Below are 17,133 nucleotides of genomic sequence, written 5' to 3'. Positions count from 1 at the left end.
CTCTCTGCACCCCTAAGTCTCTGCATCATAGAAGGGGTCTGTGGCCCTCCCTCACGGACTCAGCAGCCTCTTCTCCAAGCCAGGTGACCCAGCTCTCTCCTCACTACCAAGATGCCTGATCACAGGGGCATCCTGCACTCCCATTCCTTGTCTTCCTGGGAGCACAGAGACAGGTTTCCTCTGTTCTCTGACAGTAACATTGGAACGCATCCTTACCGTTTTCTCACCGAGAGTGACTTATTGGGATAGTGTGGCACTTGCCCTGCCTTCGTTCTCTTTCCTCGTTGATCTTGTACGACTTGTCTCTATGAGGAGACACTTGCCGACGCCCTCTTGGTCCTGCAGTAGAAACATGAGTGCTGGCTTATCGAGCCCGTTCCTCCCCAGATGAACCAGGATTGTTGACGGGGAGGGGGCCAAATTACTGCAAGGGTAGGCCTACCTACACATGTAATGCAAGAATGCCCCTTGGAAGCAGGGACCCCACCAGCACACCTTTTATGGTCTTGCTCACGATCTTGTCTAAAACGACAGAAGCTACAACATACAGTTTGGTTCCCTGACCGTCACAGGCCTGAAGTCTCCTCAAACAGCTCCCGCTTTTGAGTTTTTCAAAGGTCCTTCTCTTCTTTGTTTCCAGGCTTCTGGGTTGGGGTCCGGGGGGCACTTTCTCTGCCCCTCCCTCTGCCTCTTTCCTTCTTATTTTGGATACAATTACAACCTTCGAGTAAATTATTGCTAAAAATGGCATGTGCCGGGAAATAGTATACACATGCGTCTGTGTCCTCCGCCCCCTTCCCCAAACTTCCCCTGTGTCTCCTTCCACGCAGAGGCAGTAGAGCTTACTGGTGAAATGTGAGGATTCTGGAATCAGGGAGATCTGGCTTCCAGTGCTGGTTCTGCTCTGTAGCCCTGGATTAATCACTTAACCGTTCTGAACTTATGTCCCCATACAGCAGATAGGACTCGTATCACGGGGTTGCTCTGAAAGGATTGAAATGGGTGTGAAGTGATTGGCACCATGCCTTGGAAACACGGTATTTGTCAATTATTATGATTGGCTGCATGGCAGAAAGAAAGATTATCAAAGTGGCCGGCCAGCCTTCCAGAGCGGCTGTCCTCTCAACGGCTGCTCAGTCTTGGCTCACCGATGTGTGGGTTATCCATGCCAACAAGTCAGCCTCCCATATCCGCACATATATTCCAGATGCTTCAAGAATTTCAGTATTTTCCTATGTAAGCAAACCTCAGGGGAGAAGCATCTTAGCAGTGTCAATCGGTTTTATTTCTAAAATGATAATAATGTGTATTATACCTCAGGAGGAATTTTGTTTGTTTGCTTCTGAGCTAATAGAAACATTAAAATTAATTGCTCCAGTGAGGAAGTGGGTAGGGAAGAGGCCCCTTCCCAATGTCACCATTTTATTTTTTTAAAGATTTTATTTATTTGAGAGAGAGAGAGAGAGAGAGAGAGAACATGAGCGGGGGAGGGGAGAGTGTGGGGGGAGGAGGGGAGTTGGGGGGTGGTTGGTGGGAAGGACGGAGGGAGGGAGAAGCAAGCTCCTGAGGATCCCAGAGGGATCTTGACCTGAGCCGAAGGCAGAGGCTTAACTGACTGAGCCACCCGGGTGCCCCCCCACTGTCACCATTTTAAAAAGCTTCCTATAGGGCTGCAGTGACATGGACTCCTCACTGCCCAGGGCGAGCTGAGGTCTAGCAGTTTACATTGTTACAGCTTTCATCATTTAGGAGCACCATCAGGTTGGCTCCTGTGTCTCTCCCTTCCTGGCTCCCCCCTTTTTCTTTTAGCATTTTCCTACTTTCTGGTACCACCAGAAGTTCCAGACTCCTCTTGTATTTTCTCTGATCCTGCTCCAGGATTAACCACTTCTCCTAGAAGCCCTGGGTCCTTCTATTGGACTATGGTGCTTCGAAGTAAAGGAAAAACACGGTATTGTTTACTCTGAACACTTCTGTATTCTGGTCACCGGGTGGGCGGTATTTTTCCACACATCAAACAATTCTGCGACACCAGCTGGGTGTCCTGCAATTTAACTCAATTCTGACACTATCTACCTGGAGGTGGCATCAGATCCCACAGGTGAAGGACTCGGTCCTACAAGCCTGCCTCCTCCCCGCCCCCCATCCCCACCCCACTTCAAACACCAGTCAAAGCCCAAGTTGTCACCTGGGCTTCTGACCAACTGGCTGTAGCCTGGAGGCTTCCATGACCTCCTTCTTGGGTTTGATTAATTTGCTACAGTGAGTCACAGAACTTGGGAAAACAGTTTATTTACTAGATGACACATGTTTTGTAAAACGATATGTTCAGTTGTTTTAGTTTTAATTTTTTTATTTATTGGTTTAAAGAAAAGACGTTTACTAAAAGCAGCTAGCAGCAAGACCACGGTCATCAAACTAATTTCTCTCAGGGAGTGGCTATTCCTTTAAGTGTTTCTGAAATTTTCTTGGACAGTCTTAGCGTTCTAGAGAGTCTGTGGTCATACATATATCATTTATTGTCACTAAACAGTCTTGGGCAGAACAGCCCAGACGACAGAGGTGCATACAGCAAGGCCTGGGGGCAAAGGGCTCTGAGCTTCCAAACTCTCTCTGGGCACACCACTCTCCTAGTACCCCCTGTGTTCACTAATGAGGAAGCTCTCCAGACCCCATCCTGTTGGCTTTTTAAGGAGGCTTCATTACCCAGTCATGGTTGGTTAAATCATTGACCACTGGTGATTCAGCTCAATCTCCAGCCCCTCTCCTTTCCCCAGACGTGGAAGTGGGGGTGGGGGCTGAAAGTTCCAACACTTTAATTTCAGGTCGGTTTCCAGGGCAACCAGCCCCGATCCTTAGGGGCTTTCTAAAAGTTAGCTACGTTCTCAGGACACAAAATGAGATAAATAGGAAAGCAATAGCCAAAGGATCAATAACCAGTGGTTACCCCAAATCCAAATTCACATGAGTCATGATCAGAGAATTAATTCTTACAAATGTTTTTCTCCTGCTAATCTGAATTTGAAAAAGAAATGTGAGAGTGAAATTTTACCTTTCTTTCTTGATTGAGCACTATAGGCAGAGATCTGGGAGAGCTGACTTTGGTAAGAATGCTTACCCTTCACCAGTTTCTGTCAGATTTCCAGGATCCCACCTGCAGGTTCTGGGGCAAGTGGTATGTCTCAGGGGGTCCCATCTGAACTGCCAAAAGTTTAGAGGAGGAAAAATAACTTTCTACCCTTCTGAATTCTTGGTTGAAACACTCTATAATAAAAGACAGATTAAGAAGGGAAAACCACAGTTTGTTAATATGTAGACCTCATGTATACATGCGAGATTCCCAGGGAAACTCCCAAGTAACTCCCCGAGACAGCCCAAGCCACCATCTTAAATACCTTCTTTAGCTAAAGACAAAAGAAAGATGCTGGGGTACAATGGGGAGACCAGTTCTGGGAGGCTATCAGGAAAAGCATGGTAAACAAGGGGAAGGTTTGTTTTATAGACTTAAGTGGCTGCTTTCTCTGTTGATAAGATCTTCTTGTGATTTAGAGTCATCCTTCTTTCTCTTCCTGGTATGGAGAGACATTTATAAAGGCACCAAAAAAATCAGATTTTTTTGGGTAAATGTAAATGTCCCTTATGAAAAGACAACTTGTACTCTGTTCTCAGAGCTTCTCCTGTGTCTGCTGTTTCTTAAACATTATCAGCTCAAAAGAATCCTTAGGCCAAAGAGACATATTTTGGGATGGCGTATTCTACTACCTTTTACCCAACAGCCAAAGACCACAAGTAGCACACCTATTGTTGAACGAAGTTGAGTTTATTGGTTCTTGTTGCAACAAGGGAGGCTGCACACCACAGGGCAGTCCAGTAAAAAGGGGTTTGGAGGGGCTCGTATAGATGGGTTTTGGTCTTGTGTTAGGTGATTTGGGGGAAGGTCATAAGGTGGGATCAGTCCTATTATCTAAATATGATCTAGGAGGTGGGAGGAATGGAGAGAGGTTAAAGCTATAATGGGAAAGAAATAGCACTCACTCCCTGTTATCTGGAACGTTTGGTCATCTTTGCCGTTTTTGGTGTCCTTGTTCTTGCTTGCCATGCTCGAACACGGGAGGGAATGGTCTTGTTTGTGTCAGGCTCCATCATGGTCACAGAGTGACCTCAACTGATGATAGCATTCTGTAAATTGTTTATGTTGCATTGGAAAACATGATGGCCTCGCTGAGTGCCAGGCTGGCTCCCAGCTGTGGGCTGTCAGCGTCAGCTTTTTCCTCTCTCTTGACCCAAGGAAGTGCCCTCCAGTGGTCTCCCACCAGAGCAGACAGTGCTGGGCGTTCTCAGGGTACTTATCTTCCCAGCCTACAAGCATCAACAAGGAGCTATGCCCTTCCTAACCCCATGCTAGGAATCTGGGACATTACCCAGGACATGGCCTCCCTTCCATGTCTTCCGATCTGCCCTCCCCTCTGCCGGGAATATTCTTTTCTCATTGCCATTCCTTGCACTAATTTTCCAGGTGCAGCTCCTGGGCCACCTCCTTCCTGGACTGGTTGTGAAAATATTGGAAATGCTTCCATACCGTTTGGCACATCACTTTTGCCCTGAGCCTTGAGGCTGACCCATGTCACTCCTTTGGGATCCCAGTTCAGCCCCAGGACCATGGGCACCCATTTTGATAGGTCTCTGTTTTTGCCTTGTCTTCCATGCTTTACAGACCACCCCCGGGTCTCTTTGCTCACTGCCACAGAATTACGTTAAACTCTCACAGCACGTATTTCTTGTTCCATTTTATTTTATTTTGTTTTATTTTTTAAAAGATTTTATTCATTTATTTGACAGAGAGGGACACAGCGAGAGAGGGAACACAAGCAGGGGGAGTGAGAGAGGGAGAGGGAGAAGCAGGCTTCCCGCAGAGCAGGGAGCCCAATGCGGGGCTCGATCCCAGGACCCTGAGATCATGACCTGAGCTGAAGGCAGACGCTTAAGGACTGAGCCACCCAGGCACCCCTCTTGTTCCATTTTAAATCAGTTTTGTGAACGCCTATCTCTCTCAGGTAGCCAGGACTATGTGTATGTGACATTTATTTTCTGAGTTTTACAATGATACTTGATATAGGGAAGGTCTTAGCCGCTGTCTGTTATATATTGAGCCCAAATTGGTCCCCTGACCTCCAGGCACTTATGATCCAGGCAGTTTGGTTTGGGGACAAAATTGTAAATTTTTATTTACTTTCTTTTTTCTTTTTCTTTCTTATTATATAATTGATAAATATTCACTGTAGAAAAAATAGCTAAACAATAATTTATGTCCTCTCGAATCCCATACCTTGGAGACAAATGCCATTAACATGGTAGTGTTGATTTTTCCAGACTATTTCCAGATGCACAGAGAAACATGAGATTATACTTTGAGGCTCTTTTGACAAATGTTATTTTACTTAAAATATCATGAACAGATTTCCATATCAATAAATATAGACCCACACCACCAATAGCCAATTGCACGTATGTATTAAACAATGATGACTGTGGGGATTTTAAAGTCTGACAGTTTTCCTGCTGATAGTATTAACTCGACATCATTGGTATTGTGGGTGCTTAAAAAGATTAAGTAATGCCACAGAGAACAGGAAGAGCAGAAGCTTTTATTTAGATTCGGGGCAGCAGGGTGGGGGGGCTGGCGGTGCATACCCACAGAGGAGTTGAAATTTAGGTACTTATTGATATTTTAAGCAGATGTCACTGTGATGAGATCTGTACTGTACACAAAACCTTTCTGCTGAAAGGGAATTTTTGAAAATCTTGGGAAGCTCTCTGTTCCATTTAAGACAAAAGTTATCTTATAGGGAGGGTATGGCCCATTTCTAGGGAATCTACAAATTAAACCAATGTAAATTAAGCTTCCATTTCCAGTCACTTGCCCCAGATTGAACCCAATTGGCTCCTGCATTCCAATAGTTACTGATTCCTAGAAGGAAATTTATTTCCAGATTACTTTGGAAATTATAATCATCTATCCTAATAGAAGGAAACTCTTAGGGAAGGAAAGGTGGGCCTATCAGGGAAAATGTCTACAGAAGAAAAAATAAAGTATTGTCCATATTTTACATCTGTAGATAATGGGCAATACCTTACAGAAAAAAAGGCTTTCTTGGGATCACCCAGAGAAATTGGAGGCATGGCTGTTATCTGTGTATTCAGGAGTCTTCCTGTAGCAGATGTGTTAGCATTTGTCAGCCCAGCATCTCTTGACATCTACTCCTCCCCCAGTGGAGCTAACGGTCCCAAGTTCCCATCCCCCCAGCACTGCGGTGGCCGTGGGGCCAGGGCTGGAAGAGGAGAGCATGCGCAGGCTGACCTCTAGCACTCATGGATGGTTCTGCGGTGGCATCTCGCCCCGGCAGGATCAACAGGAGTCCTTTTGAGAGACCTGATCCAGACATTCGGAGAGAGACAGGGATTTTGGACACGAGGGATCTGGTGATCTTGGGGTGTCTAGGGACCATCCCATGGAAAAAGCCCGTTTAAGGGTGAAGCCCACACGGCAGAAAGTTTCCCACTGTTTGAACTCTGGAATGCATCGCTGTGTGACAACAGCTGTGACTTCCCACTTCTAATCCTATTTCAATTTAAACTCTTTCGAGTTGAGGATCTGTCACTTGCAATGAAAGGAGTCTACTATACCTCCCTGGAATCACATAAACAAACTCCCATGAGTAAGAAGAGAACGCACTGTTAAGTTCAGTTCCCACCTACATGGAAACCCTCTTTATTACTCAGTGACTGTCAGCTCCTCCTTGGACATGCTGCAAGGCTCCCATCGCATTGCCGGATACCTCTGGCTCCTTTAAAATTTCTTTCATGTTGAACTTGTAACAGCCTTCCCCCAAATTACACCCATTGGTGTTAATTCTATGCTGGGCTCACACAGAAAATAGTCTAGGCTCCTTTTCACATGGTAGCATTTTAAATACCTGAAAACACTAACAATTTTCTTCTTCGGTCCAAATAGGGCCAGTTTCTTTATCTACTCACAGGAGATGGTTTTTAGACTCTTCCTAATCTTGATGTCCTCTTCAGAAAATATGACATTTTAGTAACGATCCCTTTACAATATATTGCCTAGAACGAAACAATTGTTTGACTAGTTTGGAGAACAGTACATCTATTGTTTCCTTTATTCTAGGTACTGTCGCTCCATAAATACACTTACACATGATTTGCAACCAAACTGCCTTATCCTAGGACATCCTAAATTAAACTTTGGGCTTCAGGATAATTTTTAAAAATCCACAGCAAGTACAAAATATCATACTTAGGACAATAAAATAAATAAATAAAATGTGATAATAATAATAGCTAATGTTGAATGAGTTATTATATGCTAGGCATTTTATAGCATTATATTATTATTATTATGTCTCACAAAACCCCATAAGGTGGGTTTTAAGGTTATCCCTATTAGGCAGATGGGAAAACTGTAGCTTTGGTTAGAGAGGTTAGGTCGCTTCCCTGAAGTCCCACAGCTGGCTCAGGGTAAGGTTAGTATCTAAGTCTGACTCTCAAAACTAGCTCTTGGGAATTCAAGAGCAATGTTTTCAATAGAAACTAGCTGGATGGTTATGGTAAACTGTCACTGTGCCAACCGAAGTATTATTTATGGGAATTTCAGCTTGTTGTTGTTGCTGCCTTTTTTTTTTTTTCTACTTCTGCTGCTTCTTAAATGCAAAATTGTGTTCTGTGAATCCTTGAATATGGATTTATAATGGAGGGCAGGGGGCGGGGAGGTAGAACAATTCTGAAAAAAGCCTTTAAGATTAAATACATAGTAAAGACGAAGAGTTGTGAAGAACAAAATTCAAGTTGGTGGGACAAAATTTGAAAATGTATGAAGAACAAAATTACAAAGTCAGTGGAAAGAGTGAGCTGTGGGGCATGGAAACCACAGGGAAGAATCTGAAACATGGGCAGCGGCGTGGTGGTAAGACCTGGCTTAGAACAGACCCATTTGATTTCCTGGAAAGAAAAGATGGTTGAGGTAAGACAGGGTTTATCTTATTTTCCAGGCCAGGACCCTGAGAGGGTGAGGCAGGTGGCCACAAAGTCAGGGAGAGGGTCAGTTTCAAAGCTGGAGTCTGGTAGATCCTCAAAGGGATCTGGGATCTGGGCTGGTTTGCAGCATTCCCCGGCCATGTGGGACATAGAGCGAAGGTTTTCTAGAATGCTTCACAGAGCCCGAAGGGTAAGAGAAGGTGAACTATATTTGTGAGCTCTAGCAACAGTTCCCAACTCCTACCTTTGAAACCAACATAAACTGGGAGTAAGAGGGCTCAGGCAGAAAGACAAACATCGCTTGGAGGATACTGCTCAAAGCAGCCTCAAGACGCACAGCTTGGGTGTTACTGGAAAGAACCAAGGTTGGGACTTTCAAATGCAAGGATGGGCAATTGAGGACCCACGCTGCACACTATTCGCTATCTCTGCATAGTCCTAGGTTGATCTGAGAGATTTTAAGACCTATGGGACGAGGCTATCCTTGTATGTCTGTAGACACTGAGAGAGGGACCGAGGAACACAGGAAGTCAGCCAATAAGATTTGAAATAGCTCTCCTGTTTATTTTCTCCCCCAAACGAGATGAATCAGACTTCTGTAAACAATGAGTCCTATACAATGGTAAGAAAAAAATGCAAAGGATATAAAAAAGAGTTGGTTGAGAACTCATAAGTAAATAGGGGTTGCATCTGAGGGTGAAATGAAGGAAATGTTTGAAGCAGGATTTGGAATGTATCTTACCCATGGACCTGAAGTTTTATAAATTGGATCTGTCGCATGTTGCAAGATGGAGGAAGACAGGGATCTGTTAAAAGTCACAGTGCAAATGCTGGATTCTCCAACTCGAAAGGGCCACATCTGCTCCGGTGAACACAGATCAATTGTCATGCCTTTCTTCGGCTGCTCTTATGAAATGCTTACAATGTGTCACAAAGCTCTCAAACAAATAAGATTTACATTGGTTTAATAAGCATTTTGGCTAATAATAAGTTTGCCCTGCATACACTGCCTAGCAGAGTATATTTAAAAGGTACAGAATAATCTCTTAATATATGTGATTTTGAAAAAAAGCTTTTAGAACATACTTGTCTTTTTTCTGCTGAGCACTAGGTGGAGCTCTCATCTAAATTAAGTAAAAGCATTGTCTAAGCAAAAGAGAAGGAAGCTACTTTTTTTTTGTTTGGAATTTTTAGTTATTCAGTCTCTGTGGCGCAAAAGACTTCTTTCTCTTTTTTTAAGATTTTATTTATTTGGGGCACCAGGACCCCAGGATCATGACCTGAGTGGAAGGCAGATGCTTAATGACTGAGCCACCCAGGTCCCCCCACAAATTTTCTTTTTTCCTTCATTTTTTTTTTTTTTTTTTTAGTAATCTCTACACACAACGGGCTCAAACTCACATCTTTGAGATCAAGAATCGCATGCTCTTCTGACTGAGTCGCTAGAAGCCCCCAAAATTTTCTTGATGAACTGGTACACAGTGCTCTCCAGTGTAATGGTCAGAAAATCAAAAGTGATATGAAACAGCAATTAGATTCCACTTTTCTAATTATCTTGGCATTGTTCCTGCTGACTTCCATGTTTCCAGACTTATCTGCTTTTAAGAATTAGCTAAAAAGTCATTACCATTTATTAAAAAAAAAACCTTTAAACATTTTAAAAATATTTATTATTATTATTATATTTTAGGTAGGCTCCACAGCCAGTGTGAAGCCCAGCGTAGGGCTTGAACTCTTGACCCCGAGATCAAGACCTGAGCTGAGATCCAGAGAGGGACACTTAACTGACTGAGCCCTCCTGGCACCTCATAAAAAAACAAAAAAACAAAAAAAAACCCTCTTTTAATTTTTTTTAAATTAAATTAAATTGTTTTAAATGAAAGAGAAAACTTTTATTGTGTAAGTCACCGAACTTTAGCATTATTTGTTAGCCCTCCCTCCCATACATTCATTTTATTTTATTTTTTAAAAGATTATTTATTATGTATATATAGAGAGAGCGCATGCATGCAGGCGGGAGGGGCAAAGGGAGAGCGAGAGAGAGTCTTGAGCAAACGTCACACAGAGCGCAGAGCCTGACGCAGGGCTCGATCTAATGACCCTGAGATCACCACCTGACCTGAAACCAAGAGTTGGTCACTTAACCGATTGTGCCACCCAGGTGCCCCTCAGACATTCATTTTATTTTTTTTATTTTTATTTATTTATTTTTTTAAGACTTTATTTGAGAGAGAGAATGAGAGAGAGAGAGAGCACATGAGAGGGGGGAAGGTCAGAGGGAGAAGCAGACTCCCTGCTGAGCAGGGAGCCCAATGTGGGACTCGATCCCGGGACTCCAGGATCATGACCTGAGCCGAAGGCAGTCGCTTAACCAACTGAGCCACCCAGGTGCCCCCAGACATTCATTTTAAAGCTGAGGTGCCCAAGGCTTCATCGACACACACTTCCTGAGGATCCTATCCCAATTTATGACTTTCAATACCATCTACCCTCTGCTGACTTGCAAACATTGATCTCCAGCCCATGCCTCTCTCCTGAACCCCAGGATGGTTGCCTGGTTAACCATTAACCAGTTGTCCGGTTAACAACTCCACCCGGATGTTCCTAGACATCTCAAACTCCTCTTGTCCAAAATGGGACACCTGGTTTTCCTCCCCAGACGTGCTCCCCCTGTTTGGGTTGAAGACAGCTCCATCCTTCTAGTGGTGCAGACCAACCCTCTCCGTCACACCCACGTTGAATCCAATAGGAGTTTCTGTGTTCACAATGTCTTCACCATGTGGCCACTTCCCACCTCTGTAAATGCCACCTGCCCTAAGCCAGCGACCTCTTTTTTCTGAAGGGCTGCAGTAGCCTGCTAGCTAGCTGGTCTCTGTTTCCTTCTTCCCCTCTTCCTCTTTTTACTTTAAAGTTACTTTAAACAACTTTAGCAGTTAGTAGTAACAGAAACAACCATATCACAGAATATTCTATATTCCAATTTTGGTTTTAGAGAAAAAAAATAGTTTTTTTAAAGAAAGTTAGAAGTGTTTTGGCAAAGTTCCTATGAGGTTATGAGTGTGTGTGTCAGACTAGCTGCTGCCTCTTGGAAGAGAAGGGGGTCACAGTGCTTGCGGAGAAAGCAGCGTTCATGTTTGCACGGACACTTCTCCTTTATTGGTTTTTGCTTTTGTGCATTTCAAATGGTTTTGCTTGCTCCGTTGTTCTCTCTCTCCCTTTTTTTAAAAATTCTTTTTTGTTTTGCAGCTCAGGTTCTAGATGCTGGTTGGGAGCCTTGTGACACCATTTCTGTCTCAGCTAAGGTCTCATCAATAATGCCACCTCCTGGGGCACCTGGGTGGCTCAGTCAGTTAAGCGCCTGACTCTTGATTTCAGCTCAGGTCATGATCTCAGGGTCGTGGGATCAAGCCCCTCGTTGTTAGTTTCTGTGCTCTGTGGGGAGTCTGCTTCTTTCCCTCTCTCTCTCCCTCTGCCCCCACACCCCCCAGCACTCTCTCTCCCTCTCAAGTAAAAAATCTTAAAAAAAACCAAACTAACTAATGCCACCTCCTTCCCAGCTCTGGCCTTAACCATCTGACTACCTTCTCTCTCACTTCGCCCCTCTGGGTCTCTAACACTTCAGCCAACTTGAATCACTCCTTGTTCCCCTCATATGTGCCATGTTTTCTTCCCTATGGGACAAGATCTGTCCAGAACATTTTCACCACCTTTATACCCATTTCTTCCACCTCCACAGAACCTAATCATCATCATCGTAGACACTTGCTGAGCACTCACCATATGCCAGGCACTGCATGAGCACATACAGGCCTTGTACCAGTGAATCTCACAGTGTGTAAGGGACACACTCTTGTTATATTAGCCCTGTCATCCTGAGGAGGGGTGCTCTGCCCGGACCCCCTCAGATCCCTTTCCAGCTCTGCGTGCTTGCCCTCCTACCCAGCATCTGCAGACTTGTCTGATACAGCTCACCCTGCAACTTTCTGAAGATTGCCTCTTGCCAGCAGGTGAAGGGAGTCCAAAGGGTCTGGGAGCTTGGGGTGTCCTCCTTCCCCCAGTGACTAATGATAGAGGGACTGGTGTGGAAATACCAGCCTCCCCTCCCTCCCCCCCCATTCCTTTGCCTCCGGGCAGGAGACACTAGAAAGGGTGATCCCGGCTCTAGGGCTCTCCACAGAATCAGACTGAGTTGGCTTCCTGCCCTTCTCTATCTTGCTTCTCTACTCCCTCACCTTTCCTCCTGGAAACACTTCTCTGATAAATCACCTCCTCCTGAATCTTTGGTTCATGATCTGGGTCTGGGGGAACTTGACCTAAGACTCTAGCCTGGCTAACACAAGATCAGTTCACATTCAAACCCAAGCAGTCAGATCTAACTCCAGGCGGATTTGAGACTCCTAATCCCTCCGTTATGCTGCCTGTCATGTGGGTGTGATGATTCTGTTTCAGTGTCTTGTTCCTAGCATTCCACTGAAAAGTTACCAGATGTTGGAGCAGTATCTTTTTTTTTTTTTTAATGATTTTATTTATTTAACTTAGAGAGAGAGAGAGCACAAGCAGAGGGAGGGACAGAGGCAGAGGGAGAAGCAGACTCCCCACTGAGCAGGGAGCCCGATGCGTGGCTCGATCCCAGGACCCCGGGATCATGACCTGAGCCAAAGGCAGACGCCTAACGACTGAGCCACCCAGGCGCCCCTGTTCTACTCATTCTTATTTCCCAGTAATGGGCACAGTGTCTAAAAGGTGCTCAATCTTTTGGGATGTAATTCTGTAGTACAAAAAACTAGATTTAGAACCATGGTTCTCAAATGCCATTTGCATAAGAAGCCGCTGGGGGTGTATTTTAACAAGTGTCCCAAGTGATTCTGATGCAGGTGATTCTTGATCCATCATTAATAGTTTGAAAAGCACTAGTTTATAAGGTCCAAATACTCCATAATAACCAAGGAACATTTGTGTTATAAATGCTTATTATATAGCATCTACTTTGTGCTTGGCGCTATTGTAAGAAAATTAAAAATTTAAAAATAAAAACTTATGTAATCCATATCACAATCTTATGAGATGAAGAGTGTTATTACTCCAATTTTTACAAATTAGAAAACCAAGGCAAAAACAAATGCTAAGGAACTTGCCCCATCACCTATCGCTGGTAAGGATTTGGACCAGGCATTCAGGCTCCAGAGGCTGTGCTCTTAACTGCTACCCCATACCACCCTTTCCACCGATATGTGTAAGCAAACCCACATCATTCCCAGCTTGCTTTCTGCTGAGCCCTACCAAGGAGGCTGAAAGGAAAAGAGGACCACGTGACTGCATGAAACACACGGGAAATACTTTATTAGCTCCCAGATGGAGAATAGGGTAGAGTAAAAATGTTTCAATAGTAATCCACGGCTCTTCTCAATGAGCCCACTCGGGCACTCGTGGCCCCCCAGTCGTGGTAGCGCCGGTAGTCCCCCGGTCTCAGCAGGTACTGCCGCCCCCGGTAGTTGGGCAGCTCGTAGAGGATCCAGCTGCCCTCCAGCACGTGGAAGGAGTGGATCTCAGTGAAGTGGAAGCGGTCATGAAGCGAGGAGCAGTCCTCCGTGATCTCTACCATCTGGCCTCTGTAGTCCTCTTGCTCGTAAATCCTGATCCTGTGGGAGCTGGTCTGTGGGTTTGGCAATCAGCAGATGAGGAAAAGTCAGAAAACCTAGCTCTTCGCAACCAGCCACACACCCCACCAGGGGGAATGGGCATCTCTTTATCTTTTCTATATCAAAGGTGACCAAATTAAAGGAGACTACCAATACCATGGCTGCTGTGTACAGTTGGGTAGGTTGTATACTGCAAAACTAAAAAAAAAAAAAAACCCACCATTCACATAGACCATGATATGGATGAATATGTGAATGGTGCTCCCTAGGGTTTTTTGGGAGGGCACAACCTTTATGAAGCATACACACTGGATCCATTTACTACCATTCTTAAGTAACAATTTGCATATAATTGTTTTGCTCTATCCTTCATAGACTTTTGGTGGTCTGGGGTTCTGCTTGGATGATATAAAAATAATTAGATATTAAAATAAAAAGACAAACATATCCCTAGCAAAAGGCGTTATTTTGAATCTTGAGAGCGTTAGAAGAGGCGAGGGAGAAAGGAAGTCAGATTGCTTTCTGGAAAGCGAGGCACAGATGCTCTGGGGCGGTTCCTTAGTCTCTTCTGCTTTAAGCCCTGCTACTCTAACATCCTGGAAAGCAAGAGCCATCACAGAGATGAGGTCTCTGTTCTCAGCTCTAACGTATGCACAAAACAGTTTTAGGTCATTAATAAAAAGGGAAGCTCAAGATCATGAAGGAGGCCTGCGCAGGACCAAGGGAGTATACAACCTTTAGAAAAATGGAAAGTTAGGCTGTTTGTCCTGAGCAAATCCTGCCTGTCTTTCCTTGAGCGCTTGCTCTTCTTTGATCTGCCTTCCCAGAGGGTGCCGAGTGTCTCAATGTCTTCCTGCTCCCACCACTGAGCGCTCTTTAGAAGTTCTCACAAGCAGTCGTCCTGCAGTGTGAAAGACTGCTAATAAGGTATCTCCCACGGTTGGGAAAGGACCCACATGTACATCATTTAATTTGGCCTTCACAGCAGGCCGGCGCACATGGAGCAACCATTCTAGCCTTTTCTTCTTTTACGAGAAACTAATGGACTGGAGCTTTAAGTCTGTAATTAGAAAAGTCCGGACGGGGAAGGAGAAGCCCGGATTCTCAGGCTCCTCGTGCTCGTCTGGGTCCATCAAGGCATTACACCCCCTGAGGGGGTTTCACACTTCGCAGAAGTGGTACATTTTCCAGGGGACTGTGTCATAGATTAGAGAATCCCCAACTGTGGGATTTCAGGCTGCTGGGGCTTGATTTGGGGAACAGTGGGTTCTGCAGAAGCTGCCAGAATCACCTTGCTGGTTACTTGTTCTGACTGAACAAAAACCGGAACTTGATGTTCATCATCATAATAGTTAATATTCAGGGGAAGTGGTAGCTCGCCTTGTGCTAGGTACCCTCCTTTCATCCTTATTCCAACCCTATGAATTAGCTACTTTTATTGGCCCCATTTTACAGATGAGGAGAGAGAGAAACAGCCCAAGGAACTAGCCCCAGGCCACCTGATGAACCGGTATCAACACGCTGCTCATTCCTCACCTGGGCCGTGGACCCCGGGAATTACTGCATTTCTTTTCCCCGGTAGAGGTGAGTTGAATTTTAGCAAAGCAAAATAAACTTTTAAATTAAAAGCATTGCACCACATTCTCAGTGTTAGAAAACCCTAGAGATATTCACAAAGGAAAGGAGAACATAGTTAGAGCCTGCAACAGAAGGCGGCCACCCCGTAGTCTGAATGCCACATCTGGAGCGCCGGGGTGGCGGGAGGGCCCAGCAGGAGCCGGGGAGCCAGACTCACGTGGGGGATGAGGCGGCAGGAGCGGACCGAGTCGCTGAGGCCCAGCCACTGCTGGTAGTCGGGGTAGTCCCCACGCCGCAGGAAGTACTGGCTGCCCGCATAGTTGGGCTGCTCATACAGCATCCAGCAGCCGCTGTCCACCCGCACTGAGTTGCAGCGGCTGAAGTAGGGCTGCAGGTTCGGGTGGTCACTGCTGCACTCGTAGTGGCGGCCCTGGAAGCCGCGGTCCTCGTAGAAGGTGATCTGCAACGCAAGGGAGGGAAAGGCTCAGAGGCCTGGCCCCCAGCCCCGGCGTGCGGGGCCCCCTCCCGGCCTGCGGCTGCGCTGGGCTCACCTTCCCCATGGCTGGTGGATGGAGGTCAGTGATGGGCCGCCCTGGCGCGCGCGACTATATAGCAGGAGGGTTGCTGCGTTGGCAGGAACAACACAAAAGGGGCCCGCGGGGTGAGGAGGGGATTTTCTCTCTCTCTTTTTCTATATAATTACGGCGGGGGTGGGGTGGGGGACTTATTGTATGTTTTCTCTTAGACTCTCCAGTGTTTTCGAATTGATGACCCGCGTTAAAACTGTCACTTGGTGCCTCTGGGGCCTTTAAATGAAGCCTATTTAGGAATTTGGAACTGAGCAAAAGCCCTTAACTGAGTTAATAATTGCAATGAAATATTTTAGTTTCTTTTTAAAGTTCAACACGATCTCCTTTTGAGTAACAGAGCCGGGTAGTGACTGAGTCTGAGGTCAGAATGGACCCCAGCATGAGATGTTTCCATTTGAGAGCATTTTCTTGGTGTGAGAATCTGGAACATGGGGAAGAACCTGCCTTCTCCATAGTACGTTTAAAGTAAGATGGGATTTGCCTGTAAGAGGAAGAACCTCTCCATGACCCTACGGGCTGACAAGTGGGTACAGCAGATATTGTTAACACTTGAGGAAGGGTGATGGGGCGTTGGCCCTTGAGGAAGCCGGGTTTAGGCACCGGCTTCCACTCTGCTCCCTGGAGACTGGGCTGGACCAGGGTCCTCTCCAGGGCCTCAGCTGGGGTGCCTCTCACTGCACAGGCGTGGAGACCCACTTTTGAAATTCATGAGGTGACTCACTGGTGGTTCCAACTCACAGGGTAACTTTCTTTTTAAGTTTTGCAAACTAAGTGCTAAGATTAGTTCTATCTGCTGATAAATACAAGTTAACATGCAAATGTAACAAATTTAAAATCCTACAATCTTACAGAGTATCTGCCTTTTCTCCCTTTCCCAGCCCTGGGCAAGCCCTGCTTGCTCTGTAGTTAAGGCTCTGACTCCAGGAGCTGGAGTCCGCCTTCCTCCCCCAAGACCCTACCTCCATCCCCAGCAGCTCCTGATGCTCAGCTCTCTTTAGAGCAGAGTTTCTCAGCCTCACACTATTTTGACATTTGGGGTCAAAATATTCTGTTGTGGGTGGTTGTCCTGTGCATTTAAGGATGTTTAGCAGCATCCCTGGTGTCAACCACAAGATGTTAATAGCATTAGTCTCCTATTTGTGACAACCAAAAATGTTTCCAGACATTGGAAATGTTCCCTGGGGGAGCAAAATCAACACTGGTTGAAAACCACTGCTTCAGAAGAAGCAGTTCCTCAACTTGAAACAACCTGATACACTATTTCATTATTTAGT

The 17,133-nt window shown here is 45.4% G+C and overlaps 1 protein-coding gene across 1 annotated transcript; it reads right to left on the bottom strand.

The window, feature by feature from the left end:
• Window positions 1-13,432: 13,432 nt before the first annotated feature.
• LOC116638262 (gamma-crystallin F) lies at window positions 13,433-15,829 on the bottom strand. Its single transcript, XM_032414114.1, has 3 exons — window positions 15,821-15,829; window positions 15,487-15,729; window positions 13,433-13,705 (listed from the first exon to the last, which is right to left on the bottom strand). The coding sequence occupies exons 1-3, from the start codon at window positions 15,827-15,829 to the stop codon at window positions 13,433-13,435; spliced, it is 525 nt and encodes a 174-aa protein (XP_032270005.1).
• Window positions 15,830-17,133: the final 1,304 nt, after the last annotated feature.

This window comes from Phoca vitulina, unplaced genomic scaffold (genome assembly GCF_004348235.1).
Source record: "Phoca vitulina isolate PV1807 unplaced genomic scaffold, GSC_HSeal_1.0 scaffold1, whole genome shotgun sequence".
Lineage (NCBI taxonomy): Eukaryota > Metazoa > Chordata > Mammalia > Carnivora > Phocidae > Phoca > Phoca vitulina.
The sequence above is the reverse complement of the archived record's forward strand: the minus strand, read 5'-3'. Positions and strand labels throughout refer to the sequence as shown.